This window comes from Notechis scutatus, chromosome Z (assembly GCF_049901735.1).
Source record: "Notechis scutatus isolate UNSWTSFEM ecotype Mainland chromosome Z, rNotScu1.2, whole genome shotgun sequence".
Taxonomy (NCBI): Eukaryota; Metazoa; Chordata; class Lepidosauria; order Squamata; family Elapidae; genus Notechis; species Notechis scutatus.
Window position 1 is genome coordinate 70,609,002 of NC_142025.1, and position 21,510 is coordinate 70,630,511.

The window sequence follows — 21,510 nt, forward strand, 5'->3', positions numbered from 1 at the left end:
TGGATAGTTGATAGTGGAGCATTGAAGTGCATTACTAAAAATAGAGAGAGGTTTGTACAGATGTCCATGAGTAAGCAACATGTATCATTGGCAAATGGATGGAAGATGAAAGCATCTGGCAAAGGTACTGCATATTGTTCATGTGTAAATGAGCATTTAACTATGTCATATGTACTAAACTGAAATTTAATTTATTATCAGTAAGGGCTTTAGTTAATCTTGGTTATGTAATAAACTTTAAGGGAGATAACTGTATAATAGAGAAAGAGGGTAAAAGTGTTACTGCTACTTTAGAGAATGATTTATATGTTATACATGATGACCAGTTGAAAATGGCTAAGCCACATGACAAATGTATACATTTACTGCATAAATGTCTGGGGCACATTAATTTCAAAATGCTGAAACAAACTGTTAAATTGTCAGAGGGAGTAAAATTAAAACTCTGTTGCAAGTACTTAAACTGTAATGCCTGTAACCAGGAGAAAAGCAAGGTTACTCCAGCAAACAGACTGAATGGGTTTAAGACCAAAGAATCTTTAGAGGTTGTGTTTGCTGACATAATTGGTCCTAAGAAACCCAGTTTGGGAGGTGCCTGCTATGTTTTGAGTATAATGGACCATTACTCATGGTACAGTTTCTGTTATCTCATGAAAAACAAAACAGAAACATTCCAACATTTCTTTAATTGGCTAATGTTTGCAGAGAGAAAAATGAAACATAGGGTAATTACTTTAGTTACTGATAATGGGACTGAGTTTATTAACAACAGATTCCAAACAATGCTGAAATTGGCTGGTGTCAAGCATAAACGTTCTGCACCTTACAGGCCACAACATAACTCGTTTATAGAACAAAGAGGGCAAACATTACAAGCCATGGCTCGCACTATGTTATCTGATTCAGGTTTGCCTGAAACACTGTGGAGTGAGGCCATAATGTGTAGCAACCATGTGTTGAACACAACAACTGGTGAATTGCCATTCATTCATTGGCATAGCAGAAAACCAAATTTAAGTTATCTACATACATTTGGAGCTCTGGCATGGGTGCATATTCCCTCACAAGTAAGAATGAAATGACAACATAGAGCTAGGAAATTATTTTTTGTAGGTTAGGAAGCCAACCATAGATCGTTTAGATTTTGGGATCAAGGCACAGCTCATGTTTACTGTAGCGCTAGTGCTAAATTTCTTTGGGTGGCATAAACTGGAACAGAAATTAAACAATGATGTTATAATTGACACCTAAGTAGTCCCTAAAGATGAAATAATTATACCATAAATAGCCATTAAAGAGGAAGAACAGGCACAGGAGGAGGTAGAAGAACAGGAGCAGGTGGAATAGGTGAGTCCACCAGTTAGCCCTGTATTACCGAGACTTTCAACCCGAGTAACACGACCACCTGATAGATATCAGACTAGTGTTGTATGCCAAGTGAATACAGTTCCTGGTAACTATAATGAACTGAAACTGTATCCTGCTAAGGATCAGGCTGCTTGGCAGAAAGCAATGGATAAGGAACTGAAATCCTTACAAAGGTTGGATGTATATGAAAATGCCAGGTTACCACCAGGGAAACATGCCATAGGATGTAAATGGATTTATAAACTTAAGACTAGTGTGGATGGGACTGTTACCCATAAAGCCAGGTTAGTAGAACAAGGGTTCAATCAGACAGCAAACGACTACGATGAGGTGTTTGCGCCTAGTCTGAAGGCTTCTACATTACGAGCAGCATTAGTGTGGGCAGCAAAGAGAATTATGATTACATTATAAATCATTTAAATTTAGAGATGGCATATCTGCATGCACCGTTGCAACACACTATTTATTTAAAGAAACCTTTAGGTATCAAAAATAATAATACAACTGATTGCTAGAGATTGAAAAAGAGTCTTTATGGCTTGAAGCAATCAGGATATGAGTGGAACCAGTGTATAGTTAAGGAATTAACTAAGATAGGTTTTGTAACTGGCATGGCTGATCCATGTTTGTTCAAAAATGAAAGTGATGGTGTAGTTTCATTGTTGCTATTGTTTACTGATGACATAGCATTAATCACCAACACTGAAGAAGAAGCTACTGAAATAATTTCACTGTTAGAAAAGAAATGTAAGATAAAACAGTTAGGTGAAATTAAACAATATCTTGGTTTAAAAATAGATAAAACTAGGGGAGGATACAAAATCTCACAGGCAGATAAATTTAACCAATTACTAAAGAATTTTAAAATGGAACTTTGTAAACCAGCTAAAACACTGAAGAGCCAGGAGTTTAGCCACAGTGATGTTCAAAGTCCTGTTTTTGATAAGACATTTATCAGTCTTTGATTGGTAGCTTGTCTTATCTCAGTAATTGGTCAAGGCCAGATATAGCATACAGTGTTAACCAATTAGCCAGGTTTAATGCTGAGCCAACTGAAAGGCACTGGCAAGCTGCTAAGCGTGTGTTAAGATATCTGAAACAAACGATGCATTATGCATTATATTTGGAGCCTAAGGATGAACTAAGTTTAACTGCATATGCTGATGCAAGTTTCGCTACAGATGTAAACACATGTAAGTCAACATCAGGTACTATTGTATTATTAGGAAAGGTGTTGATCGGATGAAGGTCTATTCGACAGAAACATCTATCAACAATGGAGGCCGAATTCTCATGTTTGTCTCTATTATGTACAGATTTAGTTTATTATAAGCAACTATTGATTGACATGGGAATTGATGTAACAGATTCTATTGTTGTTTATGAAGACAACTAATCAGCAATACAGATGGCTTCCAATCTCACTGTAAAGAAAAGATCAAAACACACAGATTTAAGATATTTAAATGTGAGACAATGTGTACAAAATAAAATGATTAAACTGGAGTACTGCATGTCAGAGAATAACATTGCAGATCATTTTACAAAAGCCCAAGGCTCTGTAAAGCACAAGGTTTGCTGTGAGCGATATGGACTTAAACTGTAAGGTTTTATATATTGTCCTACCCAAAATGGAAAATGTTAGGAATTGATAGTCACCTAACAGTTGGGTTGGAAATATATAAACCAGGATAGACATTTACTACTGTCTCTTTAAAGGAATGTTAAAATTGTAATTGGGTATGGTTCCTCAAATGGCCATAAGATGGAGCCAGAAACCCGGTTTGTTAGTTCTGTTGTTGTTAGTTGCTAGTTGCTAGACGTTCTGATGGTTGATGTTCTTGGTTCTTGTATTTTCCCTATTGACTGTTGCTGATCGTCATTCTTCTTGGATTGCTGTAAGTCTGTTACTGAACTGTGTATGAAACTGGACTTTGTTATTTGGATTATCCCTGGACTGAAAACTGGCTGTTTTAACCGTGTATGACTTGGACTGTTTGTTGGACTTTGCTGGAAGTAAAACCTACATTTTACTATTCAGTGTATCTGTGTGCTGGTCATGTGTTATTCAATATCACTCTCACTACGTCTCCCTGTGTGCACTCATTCTCCTAATGGGGAATTACCTTAACATGTATTAAACTGTATTTAAAAATACAAATATATGGAAAATGGCACAGGTCCTTTAACACAATGTAATACGTATTTTAACATTTAGCTTTAAATATAATCACATAGGTTATTGACCCTTCATCACAATTTAAGATGGGAAAAAGAACAATGAAATAATTTACAGAAAGCCAAGATTTGAGTTTAATATTCATCATTGAGTTTAATAAACTCAATGATTAATAAATTCAAAGGATATATTCAGCACGATGAATGGGTAGGACTTCCAAATTCTGCTTAATTAAAATTAATTTACTATACATTCATGTTGAAATAGTTTTAATTAGTTTTTACAAACATTAGCCTCATTCTTTGTTTAGATACAAGTTCTATTGCCTGACTAAACAAATTCTCTTCAAATAGAAAAGGTGAAGTTAAAATTACCTTTTTATAATTCATTCCTAATTTATTTTTCTACTGTTTGTTTAATCAGTCAGCTTGCTATTATATTGTTTAATACAGAAAACCGTTCTTACATGAATAATTGCTACTAAAAATGGCAGAAAAATAGTGCCTTACCTACAGAAAAATATTGATGATAGATCACCAAAAAGAACTAAACCTTTTTCTACTGTTCTTGGGGTTGTGTTAAGCTGAATACCATACATATAAGTAGCCATGAAAACTTAAGAAAAACACACACACACACACACATACACACAATATATCCAGGTCTTGGCGTGTTTGGGTCTTCTCCCGTGTAAGATTGAGAGCATCTTGGCAACATTTCAATGAGGTCCCACTCGCCATCTTCAGGCTGGTGCTTTCGGCTTCTTGCTTATGCGAGCAAAACGTGATCGGAGCTGCCGTCTCCCTATATATAGTGATGGGGAGGCTGGCTGTGTTGTCATTTCTTGATTGGTTGATGGAGTTGATGTTTGCAGATTGGCTGGCTTTTTTGTAAGAACATGTGTGGCTAAGGTATTGGCTGTGTGTCTGTCAACCTCCTGTGTTGTAACGAACTGAGTAATGGGCTGTTTGATGACCTTCTGGGTCTTGTGCTGTAATCTTCTGGGTTGGCTGTGTTGCAACATCCTGAGGTTTTGTGGTGTAACCTCCTGAGTTCTGTGGTGTGATATCTTGAGCGGGTGGCTGTGATGTGTTGTTCCGGGTTTTGGTTTGGCTCCGAGTTTGAGACCTGGATATGTGTTCATGGCGTGTGTCCGTTTGCTTGGTTTGGAAGTCGGGGTGTGTGGCAGCTGGTGATGCAGCTGTGGTCTGGTTTCTGGATGGTGGTTGTCTTTCGTCTATGGGATGGGTTTGGGTTTGAGTCTGGTGAGGGAGAATGGTGGTGGTGTCATGTGTTGTTTTGGGTCCAGTGTTGGTTTTCGTGGCTGGGACTCGTTTGTTGATAAGGGATAGTTTCCAGATGTCTGGTAGGTGGGAGGCATCATCCTGTTTATTCATGTTATGGGGGTGTTTCTCCATTTCAATGGCTTCCCTGATTATTCTTTTGCTATAGTGTTCAGTGTTGGATATTAATTTGGTTCCCTCAAAGTTAATTTCATGTCCTGTGGCTTTAAGGTGCTGGAAAAAGGAGGAAGTATTTTCTTCTTTTCTGACTGCGTTCTTGTGTTCTGCAATGCGTGCATTTATTCTCCTGTTGGTTTGTCCAATGTATGTGGCTGGGCAATTGTTGCATGGTATTTCATAAACTCCTTGGTTTTCTAGATGGATCTTGTCTTGGGGGTTTCTTAGGATGTTGGCTATTTTTTGGTCAGTGCCGAAGGCTGTCCTGATACTGTGTTTGTGGAGAATTTTACTGATTTTATCTGTGGTGCCTTTGATGTAGGGGAGGAGGGTGATACTGTTGTCCTGTTCTGTGTCTCGGCTTCTGAGGGGTGTCTCCCTTAGGATTAGGTTGGTAATTGTGCTTTTTGGAATCCATTGGAAATTAATACGTTTGTAAGGGTGTGTAATTCTGTTCTCAGGTGGTCTTTGTCGGCTAGGCATTTGGTTCTGGAGATGAGGGTCTTGGCTACAGAGTTGATCTGTGCAGGGTGGTGATGGGATTATGCATTTAGGTAGCGGTTGGTGTGTGTTTTCTTCCGGTGAATGGTGTGTCCTAGGGAGTCATTGGTTTTTTTGTAAATTAGGACATCCAGGAAGGGAAGTTGGTTGTTGGCTTCTGTTTCCATGGTGAATTGTATTTTGGGGTGTAGGCTGTTGAGGTGTGTGAGGAAGTTGTCCAGTTTTTCTTTCCCGTGTGGCCAAATTACGAAAGTGTCATCTACACATCTAAGCCAGAGTTTGGGTTTGTGTTCGGATTTGTCTAGAGCATTGGTTTCAAAGTGTTCCATGTATAGGTTAGCGATGATGGGTGAGAAGGGTGATCCCATAGGTACTCCTTCTATCTGTTTGTATCTTTGTCCATTGTAGATGAAGTATGTGTTGGTTAGGCAGTGGTTGGTCAGATTTAGGATGTGCTTAGGGGGGTTGTATTTGTTTTAGATGGCTGTCAAGGCTTCTTTAATAGGTACTTGGGTGAAGAGAGATATGACATCGAAACTCACGAGTAGGTCGCCGGGTTGTAGGTTTTATTTCTTTATTGTTTCTATGAAGTGGAAGGAGTTTTGTACATGTGAGGTGATGGATTCTGTGTAGGGCTAGAGTTGTTTGGCGAGAAATTTGGCAAGATTCTGTAGAGGTGAGCCTATGGAGCTGACTATGGGTCTGAGTAGTGTTCCTTCTTTGTGTATCTTGGGGAGGGCATCTGGATGATTTTCAGTGAGGAGATCCAGCAAAGAATCATCCCCAGAGAAAAATCATCCAGATGATTTGTGGTTTGTAATTATTAAGTATAATAGAGAATACCAGTTAATTATTAATTAATAAATCTCTATAACTAAATATATATTATTTATAAAGTTTATAGAATTATAATAAATAATAAGTTAATATCAGCAGTTTCCAATAATAGGTAATAATCTCATTCTCAATCTTGTTGTAATTAATCAAATTAATTCAGTTATATAAAGCTATAAGTTTATATTTAAAAAGGATAAAGCAAAAAATAAATATCAATTTATCAATCAATATATATCATAAATTATAAATGTCAATTTATAGTCTGTCAATCACAATACCTCTTATTTCTTTTTACTCTGTAGTTGAATAGTCAGATTTACACAATTATTCTTTCTTTTCAAAGCTTTTATATTTTTTTTATTTGAGAAGTCCAAATGTCCTTAGAAAAATTTGGAGCACTTAATGTTCTTTATACTTCCACCATTAGCTCTCTTTGTTACAAAATGTCCTCTTCTTTCTAATATGCACAGTTACTGCATAGTCACTATCTCAGCCGGATTTCTTTAACTCTCCTTCAGCACCCTCGTCTGTTCTTTTTATAAATCTTCTCCTTCTGATCTGTTTAAACAAGTCTTGCCAGTCCCTCAAAATAATCAGTCAAATAATCAAATTGTCTATCTTAGGTAGTTTTAAAGTTATTCCAACCTCAAGCTTTAGTCACTAGTCACTTCTCCCACTCCGGCAGACATTCGCTATAATTGGTTGTCAATCTTCCGCTCCCACCGCTAAGTCGCCAAATTCCCCTTACCGGAGACTCAGTTGTCAGTCGATCTCTCCAAGTCATTTAATCTTTGAGGATTAGGTACCTCTCTCCATCAATTCTCACTGTTTGCCTCCGTTGTCTCACTCTTTGCTTCCTTCACCATTCCTAGGGCTGGTCTCTTCACGCCGTTTTCAATAGAATAGAACAGAATACTTTATTGGCCAAGTGTGATTGGACACACAAGGAATTTGTCTTGGTGTACTCTCAGGATACATAAAGAAAAGGTACATTCGTTAAGAATCAAGAATCATAACGTACAACACTTAATGACAGTCATAGGGTACAATCAACAATCAAATCATACTAGGAAACAGTCAAGTGGGGGGGATGGGTGATAAGGAGTGGTGAGAAGATCAACTAGTAATAGTTGTGCACACTTTGTAAATAGTTGAACAGTGTTGAGGGAATTATTTGTTTAGCAGAGTGATGGCTTTCGGGAAAAAAACTTTTCTGTGTCTAGTTTGTTCTGGTGCAGTGCTCTATAGTGTCGTTTTGAGGGAAGGAGTTGAAACAGTTTATGTCCGGGATGTGAGGGGTCTGTAAATATTTTCACAGCCCTCTTTTAACTCGTGCAGTATACAGGTCCTCAATTGAAGGCAGGTGGGTAGTAATTGTTTTTTCTGCAGTCCTAATTATCGTCTGTGTCTGTCCTGTTGGGTTGCAAATCAAACCAGACAGTTAGCAGAGGTGCAGATGATAGATTCAATAATCCCTCTGTAGAACTGGACCAGCAGCTCTTGGCAGCAGTTTGAGCTTTCTGAGTTGGAAAGCAGAAAGAACATTCTTTGTTGTGCTTTTTGATGATGTTTTTGATGTTAGGTGTCCATTTTAGGTCATGTGATATAGTAGAACCTAGAAATTTTAAGGTCTCTACTGTTGATACTGTGTTGTCAAGTATTGTAAGAGGTGGTAGCATAGGAGGGTTTCTTCTAAAGTCTACCACCATTTCTACAGTTTTGAGTGTGTTCAGTTCTAGATTAATCCGGTTACACCACGAAGCAAGTTGTATAACCTCCTCTCTGTATGCAGATTCATCAAGTTGTTTGAATGAGACCAATCACTGTTGTGTCATCAGCAAACGCCAGTATTTTAACAGATGGATCGCTTTTGAGATGCAGTCATTGGTATATAGGGAGAAGAGAAGTGGAGATAGCACACAGCCTTGGGGGGTCCCTGTGCTGATTGTACAGATATCGGATGTGATTCCGCCTAGCATCACCTGCTGCTTCTTGTCTGTTAGGAAGGGGTCTCTCTTACAAGAGCGGGGGATCACACTTCCACCCACTACCCTCGGAGGTCCATTGCAGACCTCTCCAGGTCCTCCGTCGCTTCGTCGGACATCCAGACGCGGAAAAATCAGACATTCAGAGTGGAGCCGTTCCTATGTCCGAGCCATCGTAATGTAAACCCGGAAGTCCAGGAAACTTTTACTTTTTAATTAGGTAGAAAATGTGTTGGTTTTCCACCAGTCATGCCAAGATGATATCTCCAAATAAAACTGTTCTTTGAGGAATCAACCTGCCTCGAAGTTTGTTTGCAATTGGAAACCTGACATTAAACCAACTCACCCAAGATTCTTTGCTCCAACTGGAGCCGCTCTCCAGGGCCCCGAGCCCTGGCTGCTCACCTGGTTCACCCAGGAAGCAGGAAGACTTAGGGAAGATGGCAGAATGGAGAAAAAAGGGGATGAAGTGGATGGCTACTGTGGTGGCCTCCTGGAGAGACTCCCTCAGAGACCCAATGGGTGGCGGAAGCAGCAGCGGAGGCCATCCGGCTGGTGGGCACCTGGCTGAAATCCACACTGAATGGCTGGCTACTGGGGACCTGTGCTGGTGGAGGAGGGCCAGTGAGGGACTGGTGGTGATGATGAGAGAGTCAGTCACCACTGCCACCCAAATGAGAACAGGGACCCTTCTGGGCCTGGATGAGTCAAGAACCTGGGGATTTCAGATGGCATTATGCTGCCAGGTCTTGGCAGAACTGCCAGAGGGGCTCAATCAGATGAGCCTTGAGAGCCTGGACGAAGCCTGCCGAGATGCTGCAGAAGAAGCATTCTGAAACTCCAGTTGGAATGGTTGGGGTTTACCACCCCAGTCACAGTTGGGTCCAGGCACATTGGGTATCTACCCCAGAACCACCGCAAACCCCTGTACCAATTCTTTAAATCCCTCATCCTGCAGCACCTTCGCTGATTAAGAGCCAACTGAAGAGATGCCTGCTCGGCCAACAACCCAAGTCCTGGAATCTGAAGAACCACCTAGAGAGGCCTCAGCACAGCTGCCAAATGCCTCTGCTGCAGTCACCAAGGCCACCAGGCAGACTGCCTGGCTCCAGCCTCCCAACTAAGGGTAAGGACCCATGAGCCAGCCAAGGCAAAGAAGCCCCTGCAGAAGGCTATGGAAAGGGGAAAATTTGCCCAGCAGGCCATTAAGGTGTCCCCTCCCCCAACTGGGGAGGAGGGAACTCCAGCCCAGGGGCCCCAAATGCTGATGGCCTATGACAGCAATGACAAAGGTCAGGATGACCCAGTGGTAAGTGAAGCTGTCTGCCCATTCACCATCCAGTCAAGAATAGTAGCACCAAAGACAGGGCCACATGGGGCAAGTGGACATGATCATAGACACGGGCTCACCCACTTCTGATCAACCTACCCTGAAGCGGGGGATCAGGACAAAGACAAAGACCATACGATTTGAACAGGTCAATGAATCATTGATGGGGCTCCTGCCATGCTCCTCACCAAACCTGTAAAGTTAGACATGGGCTGGCACTAGCAACTTAGCCACTTTGTAGTGGCACCTAAAATGAGAGAAGCAGTGATTCCAGGCCTGACTTGGCTGAACAAATGGGGCCCCATCATCTTGTGGGAAGGCGACTACAGGAAGCTGGGGATAAGTCCTCTCCCTCCTTCAAAGATTGCTGGAGGAGGGGCTGCCAACAACACAATGGTGCTAAGTGAAGCAAGAATGCTGCTGCCGCTTCACAGACACTCCCAGTATCCCCCGATCCCTAAAGAATTCTGGAACCTTGCTGAAATATTCAGCAAGGAGGAATGCAATGTGCTACCCCTCACTGTCCCACAGACTGTGCTAGAGAATTCATACCAGGGGCTAAAGTACCCAAGCCAAAGATGTTATCCATGACCCCAAAAGAGATGAGAGAACTAAGAGAGTACATCAACACCAATCTTGCCCGTGGATTTATCCAACCCACTAAGTTTAGAGTGCCCCCCCAGGTCCTCTTTAAAGAGAAAAAGGATGGGTCAATGAGGCTCTGTGTAGATTTTAGAGGAATTAACGCTTTATGCATGAGAAAAACATGTTGGCCCACCTGGCTAAGGGGAAGGTGTTTACCAAGTTGGACCTACAAGAGGCATACTACTAGGTGAGAATCAATAAAAGGGGTTGAGTGGAAAACTGCCTTCAACTGCCCCTTCTGGAGTTTTCAATTCAAAGTGATGCCTTTTGGTTTGCAAGGAACCCCTGCAGTCTTCATGCAACTAATAAATGAGAGTGTAAGAGAGTCCTCATGGACTTAGATGACATTATCTTCATTGAGACCCTAGAAGAACATGTGAAGCTAGTACATCAGATGTTGAAGAAACTCCTTGTGACTAAACTGTATGTGAAGCTGTCATAATGTGAATTCCACAAGACCAGCCTAAACTATCTAGGTTACCGAGTGACAAACAAGGATGTAGAAATGGATCTGGATAAAGTTGAAGCGGTTTTAGACTAGCAACCTTCACATACACGAAAACAACTGCAAAGCTTCCTGGGGTTTGCTAACTTCTACCGGCAGTTCATCCCTTCTTTTGCGGAGATTGCTCTGTCCATCAAAAAACTGTTAAAGACTTGGGGGGGGGGGAGGCTCAACAACCACGGCCAAGCTAACCCCTAAAGTGGATCCTACAATGCTAGCAGGCATTTGAGGACCTAAAGAGGTTGTTCGCCAAAAAGTCAATCCTCAAGCACTCTGATCCAGAACAGTCCTTCGTAGTTCAAGCCGATGCCAGTGATTTGACCACCGTAGCAGTTTTCCTTCAGAGAAACACAGAAGGCAACTTACAGCCCTGCGCTTACACCTCCAAAAAACTGACTGAAATTGAACAGAGGTGGATGGTGTGGGACAAAGAAGCCTATGTGGTCCGATGTGCCCTGCTAACCTGGAGACACTTTCTACTGACTGACCACAAGAACCTAGAAGCACTTAACACTCCCCCTGAAAACTCTCCCCAAAGCAGGTCCATTGGGCGCAGTACTTCAAGTGATTCAATTTCAAGCTGAAATACATCCCTGGGGAGAAAACCTCCTGGCAGATGCCTTGTTGATTAAGCCACAATACAATAGTAAGCATGAAGAAGCATGAAGAAGTGTTCTACACTTTGATTCCCCCTCCCAACCTGCTCACAAGCCACAACCAGAGGACAGGCTAAGTAACAGAACCACAGATGGGGGGGGGAATGACCCAAAAGCTTTTAGCCCCAAATGCTTTAAAGAATTGCCAGCAGACTCATGGTACAAAGACAACAAAGATGGGCTAGCCTGGAAAGGCTCTGAATTGTATGTGCCCAGCAGCATATAGCTCCATGTCCTCCAGAAGAGTCATGATTCGAAGCAAGTGGGGCACTTCGGCTATTTGAAAACCTGCATTTGGCCAGAAGGCAACTTTGGTGGCTGAAGGTGAAGAAGGACATTGGAGACTATGTTAAGCGTTGTGCCACTTGCACAGCCATGAAGAAAAGGCCAGGGAAATCCCCAGGGCTACTCTAGCAAGTGAGAGATCCGTCCCGACTTTGGGAAGAAATAACTATGGACTTCATTGTCAAGCTCCCTGAGAGTACGGGGAGTACAGTCATTTGGACCATAATAAATTTGTTCTCAAAGTAAGCCCATTTTATAGCTTGCCCAGAGCTTCTGTCAGCATGGAAGCTGGCCAAATTGTTTATAAGGCGTATCTATAGGTTCATGGTGTCCCCCGCAGTATCATTTCTGACAGGAGGGTCCAGTTCACTGCTAAGTTCTGGAGGGAATTCATGAGGTCCACTGGGTCTTCACAAGGGTTTAGTTTGGCATTTTATCCAAGCAGTAATGGGCTGTGGAATGCGTGAACGCTGCGGTGGAGCAATATTTGAGGTGCTATGTTGATTATCAGCAAACAGACTGGGCAGAGTTGCTGCCGTTTGCTGAGGTGGCATAGAACAATGTGATGCACAGTAGCACCAGCCTGACTCCTTTTCAAGTCACCATTGGCATGGAGTTTGTCCCCATGCCTGAATTCCCCAGGGAGTCACCCTCCTCTATGTTGCTAGCAGAGTGGATGGAGTCACTAAAAAAAGCATGGGAAAATACCAAGCAAGCCCTAAGAGAGGTGTCGAAAACCCATAAAAAGCAATCCAAAAAGCACCATTATCTCCAGCTGCAATTTAAGATGGGGGATAGGGTCTACTTGTCTACAAAGTACTTAAAATTGAAACTAGCTTCTAAGAAGCTTGATCTGAAGTTCGTAGGACGTTTCCCCATAGTAAAAGTCATTAACCTGGTTACTGTACAACTTAGGCTTCCCCGATTGCTAGGGAAAGTGCATCTGGTTTTCCACAGTAGTCTATTAAAGCTGGTAGTGAGTTCTCAAATTAGATCAATAGATTGACACACCTAAGCCACTTGTAATTGAAAGTTGAATGTATTGTGAAATAAAGAAAATCCTAGACTCGAGAGTACATAGGGGTCAGTTGCAGTATTTAGTGCACTGGGAGGGATACCCTCTTTCTGAGGCCACCTGGGTGAAGAGTTGGAAGGTGAATGCAGAAAGACTAGTGAAGCAATTCCATGCCAAGTACTCCCAAAAGCCAAAAAGACCTCTTGGGGGAGGGAGAGGAGGTTAGGAGTGCTCAACTAACCTCACTGTGCTCTGTCTCTCTCTTGCAGGAGGGTTTCTTCAACTGAGGGGGCAGCCTGTCAATCCTGAAGCTGACCTGGCTGGGGCTGTTTTCTTTTCTGTAGCTTTTTCTATAGACATTTTTCTTCACATGGCTTCAGGCTTGACACAGCTGAGAATTGAGGGGGGTGTAGAGATGACTGGTGTTTTGTAGATCAAGCAAAATAGTTCTCTAATGAGCCGAGGACATTCCAACTGCTGGCTAGCCAGAAGGGGAGGAGGAGAAAAGTAACAAGTAACCAGCCAGTATCCAGATTGGACAATGTGATTTATTGTTTGGGAGAACAGGAAACTTTCAGTTTTTAATGAGGTAGAAAATGTAGGAACTCTCAGAGGTCATGTCAAGATGATATCTCCAAATAAAACCGTTCTTTGAGGAATCAACTTGCCTTGGAGCTCTGTTTGCAATGGGTGTATTACTTACTGACAATTTCAGCAGAGAGGATTGTAGCTCATGAGCAAAGAGACATTCACATCTAACGTATACTGGACCTCCCAGGATCTATTCCATCTCTGTGAAACAACCCACACTCCTTACCTGGGACTCCATCTACTTAAACCACAAGGTCATTTAACAACCACAACCAGGAGTGCCAAGATTATGGTCACTGAGCGAAGCAGTGACACAATACCTTGCTTAAAGTCTGCTTCCTCAACAATTGAGATTCCAGTCACAATTGTAGTGACAATTTCCTGTTAGAGTCATATGAAAGATTGTGTCTGATAAAAAAAAAGATTGAACTGATTAACTTCCTGAAGATTTTGGACATCAAATATTAAGTTTCTATTATTGGCTGCTTCACCAATTTGTTATAAAGATGTATAGTGAGAAATTGAGTAGTTTTATGGCTCTCAACAAATTTCTAGATATTCTCTTCCACATTTATTTCTTTGTTTGATGATTGGTTTGTTTCTAAAATACATAAACCACCCTATATCTATCATGGCTTCACACACATTGTCTTATGAAGGACCAGGGAATGATTTCTTCAGTCAGGTGAAAGGCCGGGATGGGGGTAAAGTAGATGCTAAAAAATCAGGTTTTGATACTAATGTAATGCAGAGGATATGTCTGAACAGCAGACATAGAGTAACAAATAAATAGTTCAATAACAGCTCAGGACAACATCAAGGAGTCAGTTTGGTCATGTTCAAGACAAGGAAATTTAGCATGACAGAGTGACAGCCACAACTACCCGAGGGGATTAGTGGCAGCATATCATCCATTGCACCACAGAACTGCAACTGTATAGTGCTCTGAGGTGCATTATGATGAAATGATAGGTTGTAAATGTTGCTCTTGGACATGTTTTCACAAGGTGAATAGTTCCAAAGAATATTTGACAGTAGATACACTATGATACCTAATTTTCATCAAAATGACATGTATAACTCCCAAAATGTAATTGAAATGGTTAACATCCTCTGTATACATTTGTTAAATTTATTTCTTTTTTATTAGTTTATACCATGTTTCTCAGAAAACACAACCCACCCCAATAATAAGCCCATCCTAATTTTTTTTGGGGTGGGCCTAATATTACCTCTATCTGGAAAATAATCCTGGGGGGTGGCCATGGCCAGCACGAGTGGCCGCACGGGAATGGTGGAGGGGGCAAGTGTTGGGCTGCAGAGAGGGGCGAAAGAATTTTCTTGCCTGCCATTCTTCCCTCAGATTGTGCTAAGCTTGTGTAATAGTTCCTTTTGGCTGCTACAGAAGCGGCTCAGTGGAGAGGCGAAGGGGCTCATGGGGCGCTTTCAGCTGCTAAAGAAGGAGCCCGTTGGAGAGGCAAGGCATGTGGGGCATTCCTTCAGATAGAAGCAGCCCAGTGGCTGGGCGAGGCACGTGGAGGGTAAATTAAGACACCCTTCAAAAAGACGGCCTAGTCATTTTTTCAGGGGTCTAAAAAAAATAAGGCCCTGTCTTATTTTCTAAGAAACACGATAATATAAACTATAAAAATAAGCAACTAATAGGAAAAGTAGGGAAGGGAAAAGAGAAGAGAAAAATGTAGAGAAGTCCCTTTCATGCAGTAGAATAAGAAATAGCATCGAATCTCAATTTTTTACTTTTACATAGTAGTATAAACTAGCCATTTCTATAGCAGATCTATCCAATCAGTAAAAACCAAAATCAAAGTTTCATTTTTTTCCACCTCAAGCACAAGATCCAGAAGCAGTTTCCAAGTACAAACAAAAGTATTTGTGTTTTTCTTTTATCAAAGCTGTCAATTTAGCTATTTTTGCTAATTACATCATTACATTTTTGCAACCATTTATCAACTCCAGGGAATGAAGCATCCTTCCATTTTTATGCATAAAGTAATCTTGTTGCCATCAATATAAATACCATTAAAGTTCCTATTTTTCCCCTCAAGTTTTTTTCATTAAACCCCGAAGAAAAGTTTCTTGTTTTATGTTTATATTCATTTTACAAATGTTCTGTATTACAATATGAATCCTACTCCAATATTTCTTTGTCCCTGCATAAATATGAATATGCGTATCTATATATGTATGAAATGCAAGGGTGAAAAGACTGATTATTATGTCAGCTTCCATTTCATGCTTTACAATAAATTAATATAAATTAAATAAATTAAAATAAATATCTTGGAGTAAAAAGTAGATGTTTTGCTCACAAACCCTTTAAAGTGTAATATATTCTACTAAAACATCTGAGCTCCCTTTTTGATAAATGTCTTAAAGATAATATTATCATTACTAAAGATAACAAACATACCCTGTTGTGAAATACTTCAAATTAGTTGTTTAAAAGTACTTAATTCATAATAACAATATTTAATGAATATACCTGGGATGCAAAATCCAGAAAATAGATGGCAGTTAAAAGATGCAGAAAACTCTAACCCTTTATTGCCATTTCTGCTTGTCTGGATCTTTCCACTCCAAATCTGGTAGCCTTATTTAATGACCTTTTAATTAATTTTCATATAAACTTTATTATATAGTGAATTGTACAGTAAGATTTTTGTTTACCCCAACAATACCAGAAGCCTCATTTAATTTTTTTGGCTACAGTTGTATTACTTACTATCCATAGCGTGGAGATATTCCATATGAAAAGCACCTGCTCCTGCTGTGGCAGCTGAAGGAATGATGTCTGCATATGGGCTGCGCTGGCCTGCCAGTAAAGCCATCTGATGGTAATATTCTGCTGGACTAACTCCTGCATGTGGAGCTAAAGTAGGACATTAAAAGCATAATTTAATGACATTAGAAACATGAGTCTTGCTAGAGTTTGCAGCAATCCAACCAGCACACAAGTAAATAATTCAGCAGGATTTATTTATAGACAATAATATAAAGCATGCATACAATACCCATGCAGCTTTTGCAACATGGTAGCAAGTATAAGGACAAGAAGCAGAAGCACAGAACAACCAGAACCCAGAATTCAGTAGCTAGAATATAAGGACAAACAAATGCTTATATATATACAGACTGGTTAAGCTAAGCCACATCCAGGCTCTGAGCCACCTCACATGGCTCACAACAGATTCTGTTTCATAGTCACCAAACATTCCCCATTAGCTGACTTGTTGTTACGGCTATCCCAACTCATAATTTCTTATACACTGATACTCCCTTTATGACTGGAATAGACTTAAAACCAAATAACTTAATATTCTTCCCATGGTGCACTCCATCCAATGGCTTGGTCATTATATCTGCCAGATTGTCTTCTGAAGAACAGTGAAGCAAGCTAATTAATTTACACTTAATGGCTTCTCTTACATTACAATATTTAATATCCACATGCTTGCTTCTATTATTTACTCTGTCACCTGTTGCCATTTTTAATGCAAGCAGCATTATCCTCAAACACCGTTACAGCTTCATTTACTTTTATGTTTAAATCCTTTAACAGCTGTACGTACCAAGTTACCTCTGAACAAAGTTCAGACAGAGTAATAAATTCTGCCTCTGCAGTAGAAATGGCTATAGTTGTTTGTTTTCTGGACTTCCAACCAATTAAAGCCCCTCCAAATAATACCACAACCCCAGAATTGGACATTCTGTTTTTTACATCATTGGTATAATGACTGTCAACATAACATTTCAACTTCAATTCTTTAGAGACCTGTATTTGAAGACCCAAATTCACAGTTCCCTTCAAATATCTGAGAATCCTTTTTACACCCATTCAATACAATTGCGTTGGTGTAGTAGTAAAGCGACTTAAGATGCTTATTGCACAAGTTATGTCTGGTCTGGACCACTGTGACAAATATAACAGACTCCTTATTCTTATGGCTATCCCAGCTCATAATTTCTTATATACTGACAAATCTATCTACCTACCTACCTACCAACCATTTGAAATATTATGCAGGTTCTGATGACTTGCTATGTATTTTTAATATGCTATCAATGCATAATATCCTATATAAGCTTGGTCAAAACTATTAGTTATATTTAATTCCAATGAAATCTATTTAACTAAATAATTAATGCTAACTTGTATCTCTGCCAAAAGAAGTATGTATGGTCAAGGCTATGGTTTTCCCAGTTGCAATGTATGGCTGTGAAAATTGGACCATAAGAAAGACTGAGTGCCAAAGAACTGAGGCCTTTGAACTATGGTGCTGGAGAAGACTCCTGTGAGTCCCTTGGACTGCAAGGCAATCAAACTGGTCAGTCCTAGAGGAGATAAACCCCGACTGCTCTTTAGATCCTGAAGATGAATCTCAAATACTTTGGCCACCTAATGAGAAGGAAAGACTTACTGGAGAAGAGCCTAAAGCTGGGAAAGATTGAGGGCAAAAAAAGAATGGGATGACAGAGAATGAGATGGATGGATGGAGTCACTGAAGTAGAGATGTGAGCTTAAATGGACTCTGGAGAATGGTGGAGGACAGGAAGGCCTGGAGAAATGTTGTCCAAGGTGTTGCGATGAGTTGGACATGACTTTGCAATGAACAACAACTTTTATTTCATTAATTTTAGTGGTCTAATAGTCTCCATGTGAATCAGGCATAATTGAACAATGCAACAAAAATGATTTAATTCAATGATGCAATTTTCTATACATATACATACATACCTGTAGATGCAATACATATATAAAATACACAAACAGAGTATATATACCCTTATTAAAATGCCAGGTTTTGAGATGTAAAAAAGTCACATCAAGATGAATCACTTCAGAATTCTTTCCATCTTTAATATAACATGTAAACTGCACAATTCAATTGAAAAACAAACTGAAATCTTTTAGGGGGGAAATAACATTAAAAAACTAGAATACTCTCCTATAAGTAGAGATGTCACTGTGTTCATAATTAATAATTACATTGAAACTGATGGTAAATACTAGTCAGTACATACCTGCCAACAATTAAAGTGACTGATCAAGCCCAGATAAAGTTCAGCTGTTCTAGTAAGGTTTTTTTTTCACATTTACTCAGTTGCTTCTAACAGCAAAAGCCATGGTCTATAATTCATTGTTAATCATCTAATTATGGTCACAGAGCTAAATTTGTTAATCTTCAGTTAGCACTTTTTAGACATGCATTACAGAGAAAAATAGTGTAGGAAAAGATAGCTTATTTAAGCAAACATCCTTTCCTATGATGGGGCAAAAAACAAGCAATTTGTTAGGCACAGAAAACTTTATCTGAATGAGACAGCAGCAACCACTGATCTTAAAAGCCCCTCACCCATGTGCATGTGTGTCACATGTTTGCTTAGCAATCATTGTGCTAAATGACCTAGTTGTTGGAATGGAATACAATCACTAAACTAATATTTTTCTGTCCACTGGAACTATTTTTACAAAGTAGCAAAAGCTAATTTTTTTTCTTGAAGCTTGAAGGTCATAATTCAATTTTTTTCTTGGAACCCCAAATTTAGTCTAGTATAAGTAAACACTGTTAATTTACAAAGCATGTATTGAACTTCAATTTGAGAAGCATAGGTTGAAATTAAGAATACTGATTTTTAAATGTTAATTTAATTGTGGGAATTATCAAAAATAGGTGTTCAAGTGCTGAGAGTTTTAAATGCATACATTACTATTTAACACTTAAAGAAGAATTTGTGGAGAGGAGAGGCTGTCAAATTTTATATCTTCCTAAAAGTAGCTTATTTCTAAACTGTCAGATCTGTGTATCTGTCATTTCTTCAATGGAAGAAGAAAAGGGGGGGGGGAGACTGATAAAGAAATCCTTCTTGATGTAACCTGAATATATTTAATCTTGTATTGAATTTGTATAACCTACACATGATACAATGGAGGGATGAAACCCAGATGGCCAGAACCTATCACTTCTGGGAGAGACAGCCAGGAGATGAAGGGACCATAAAAATTCCACAGTGAGATGTGTCCTGGGAAACTCTGGAAAAGATCGTTCTAAAAAGGGGGTGGGGGAATTAACACGTTGGCTCTTTGTACAGATAAGGGGAGGGGTTTTAAACTCCCTTATCTATCTCTGCATGCCTGAGACCTTAAATGCTGCTTTTAAATCCCTACATGAATTGTCTCATCTCAATAAAGGATTCCTTTTTGATACGTTTCGATACATTTTGAGAAGTTCATTCTAGTTGATTGAATGGGAAAAGTTATGTAGCCTGACATAAAGCAGCGTCTGCAATAGAGGTCAGCCCAGAGAGGAATTTAAAAACAACAACAACAACAAAACCTTCACTCTACCGAGAGGCCTGGTGTCTTCAATCTCCACCTCCAGGTCTCGGCAGGGACAGTTTCTGTTCCCACGGGAAGGAAAGTCACCTAGCCAAAACAATCCTCACTATCCAACCACTCCTCCCACCTTAAGAATGTGCTGAACCTGAAACCCTCCCACTTTTATCAGCAAAGAAAAAGAAAGAAAAGGCATATATGATGAGAATATAGAGCTAAATAAAATGGCTACATATATGTCAATTTCGGGCTCGACAGGCTGTCCCCCCTCATTTGAAAAGAAACCCCTGCAACAACATAGAATACACAAGGATTGCAATTAGGCTAAACACAATTATAACAATTCAGGCATGGGGACTAATTCCATTCCAGTATTAATCTGGAAAGGGGTTAACCCAGTACAGTATTAATCTGGAAAGGGGTTAATCCAGTACTATGTAGAATTGTGCACATCCCCATGCCTGAATTGCCGAGGGATCCCCCTGTCCATGTCAGTATGTGAATGGATGGACTCCTTAAAGGAGTCATGGGAAAACACAAAAAAGGCCTTGGGGGTGGTAGCATAAATCTACAAGAAGAAAGCTGACAAACATCGCTCATAGCAATCTCAGTTCAAAATGAGGGATAAGGGCTTCCGGTGGTGACTTCCAGTGAGGAAGAACAGGGAAACAAGGCTCTGTTATGCCTACCCGATTTCTCTTTCTTGGTGACCCTTAGTGGGCATTGTGAGCCCTGGAGAAGTTAGCAAAGGCAGAGAGGAAGCCCTGAAGAAAGCATGGAGAAAGGAGAAAGGCTGTCTCCCACTAGAATGAAGGGAAGCTCCTAGATGCCAGCAGGAGAGAAGTCGGCCAGCATGGCAGATCTGAAGCCATGATAACCAGGTAAGAATCAGGAAGACAAAATCAAAAAGCAACATGATTACACTGGGTGAGAACTTTTTATTTCTAATGCTTTGCAATAGATCTACCCTTGACATAAAATAGAAGGGGAGAAAGTGGGACTCAAAAAGATTGGAGCAGGATTTCTGCTCCATGAGAATAGCGGCAACCAGGTGGTTGGAGCTTTTGACAGATCAGTAATTGTTTAGCCTAAAGTTATACATATATATTTGATAGATTCTATAGATTCTATATATGTTACTGAGCTGTGGGTTGATTGTCATTGTTAAAATAACAGGCTGTTGAAGGAGATATATCAGGGGGCGTGGGGGAAGAAAACGCTAGAGCAAAGGAAAAAATTATTAAAACTATTATATTTACCATTTTGGAGAAATACTTTCTAATTACTCAGTGTTTTTTTTTACACGATTACTAGTGATGACAAGTACATAAAATATCTCAAAAATAGGAAAGAAAATCTCATTGATGCCTACATCCACAACATCATCTCTGTCAAACCAGTGATAGAAAGCATGTTAGGCATGGAGAAGTTAGACTCTATGCAGAATATGCAAGCGACACTTCTTGAGATACAAGAAGCCATGACAAAGACCCACGAAACCATATCTAGCAATCACTAGATCAAAAGTGAAATGGGGGAGATGAAAGAGGACATTCAAAAGATGGATGATAAAATAGGGAGTATCCAACAAATGATAACAAAGAATGAGCAGAGAATACAGAAGGGCGAAACAAACAAAAAAAGATGGAAGAAATGGAACAAAAAATAACCTCGACTAACAGAGACCTTGAAGCGACAATAATTTTTCTCAAAATGGAAAAGGCAGCCTTCTACTTGAGATTTCAGAATGTTGTTGAAGAGAAAGAGGAAGACTTGGCTACAGTGATGACAGACCTGC

General features: G+C 40.1%; 1 protein-coding gene across 4 annotated transcripts in view; it reads right to left on the bottom strand.

Moving 5' to 3' along the window:
• GLI3 (GLI family zinc finger 3) overlaps positions 1–21,510 on the bottom strand; it is a 438,979-nt gene that overhangs the window by 131,288 nt on the left and 286,181 nt on the right. For 3 of the 4 annotated variants that reach the window (XM_087946734.1, XM_087946736.1, XM_087946737.1), the window contains one exon: positions 16,101–16,247. In XM_087946734.1, the coding sequence (XP_087802860.1) occupies positions 16,101–16,247 (147 nt within the window). The remainder of the gene's footprint in view (positions 1–16,100; positions 16,248–21,510) is intronic. The other variant, XM_087946735.1, reaches the window with a different exon arrangement.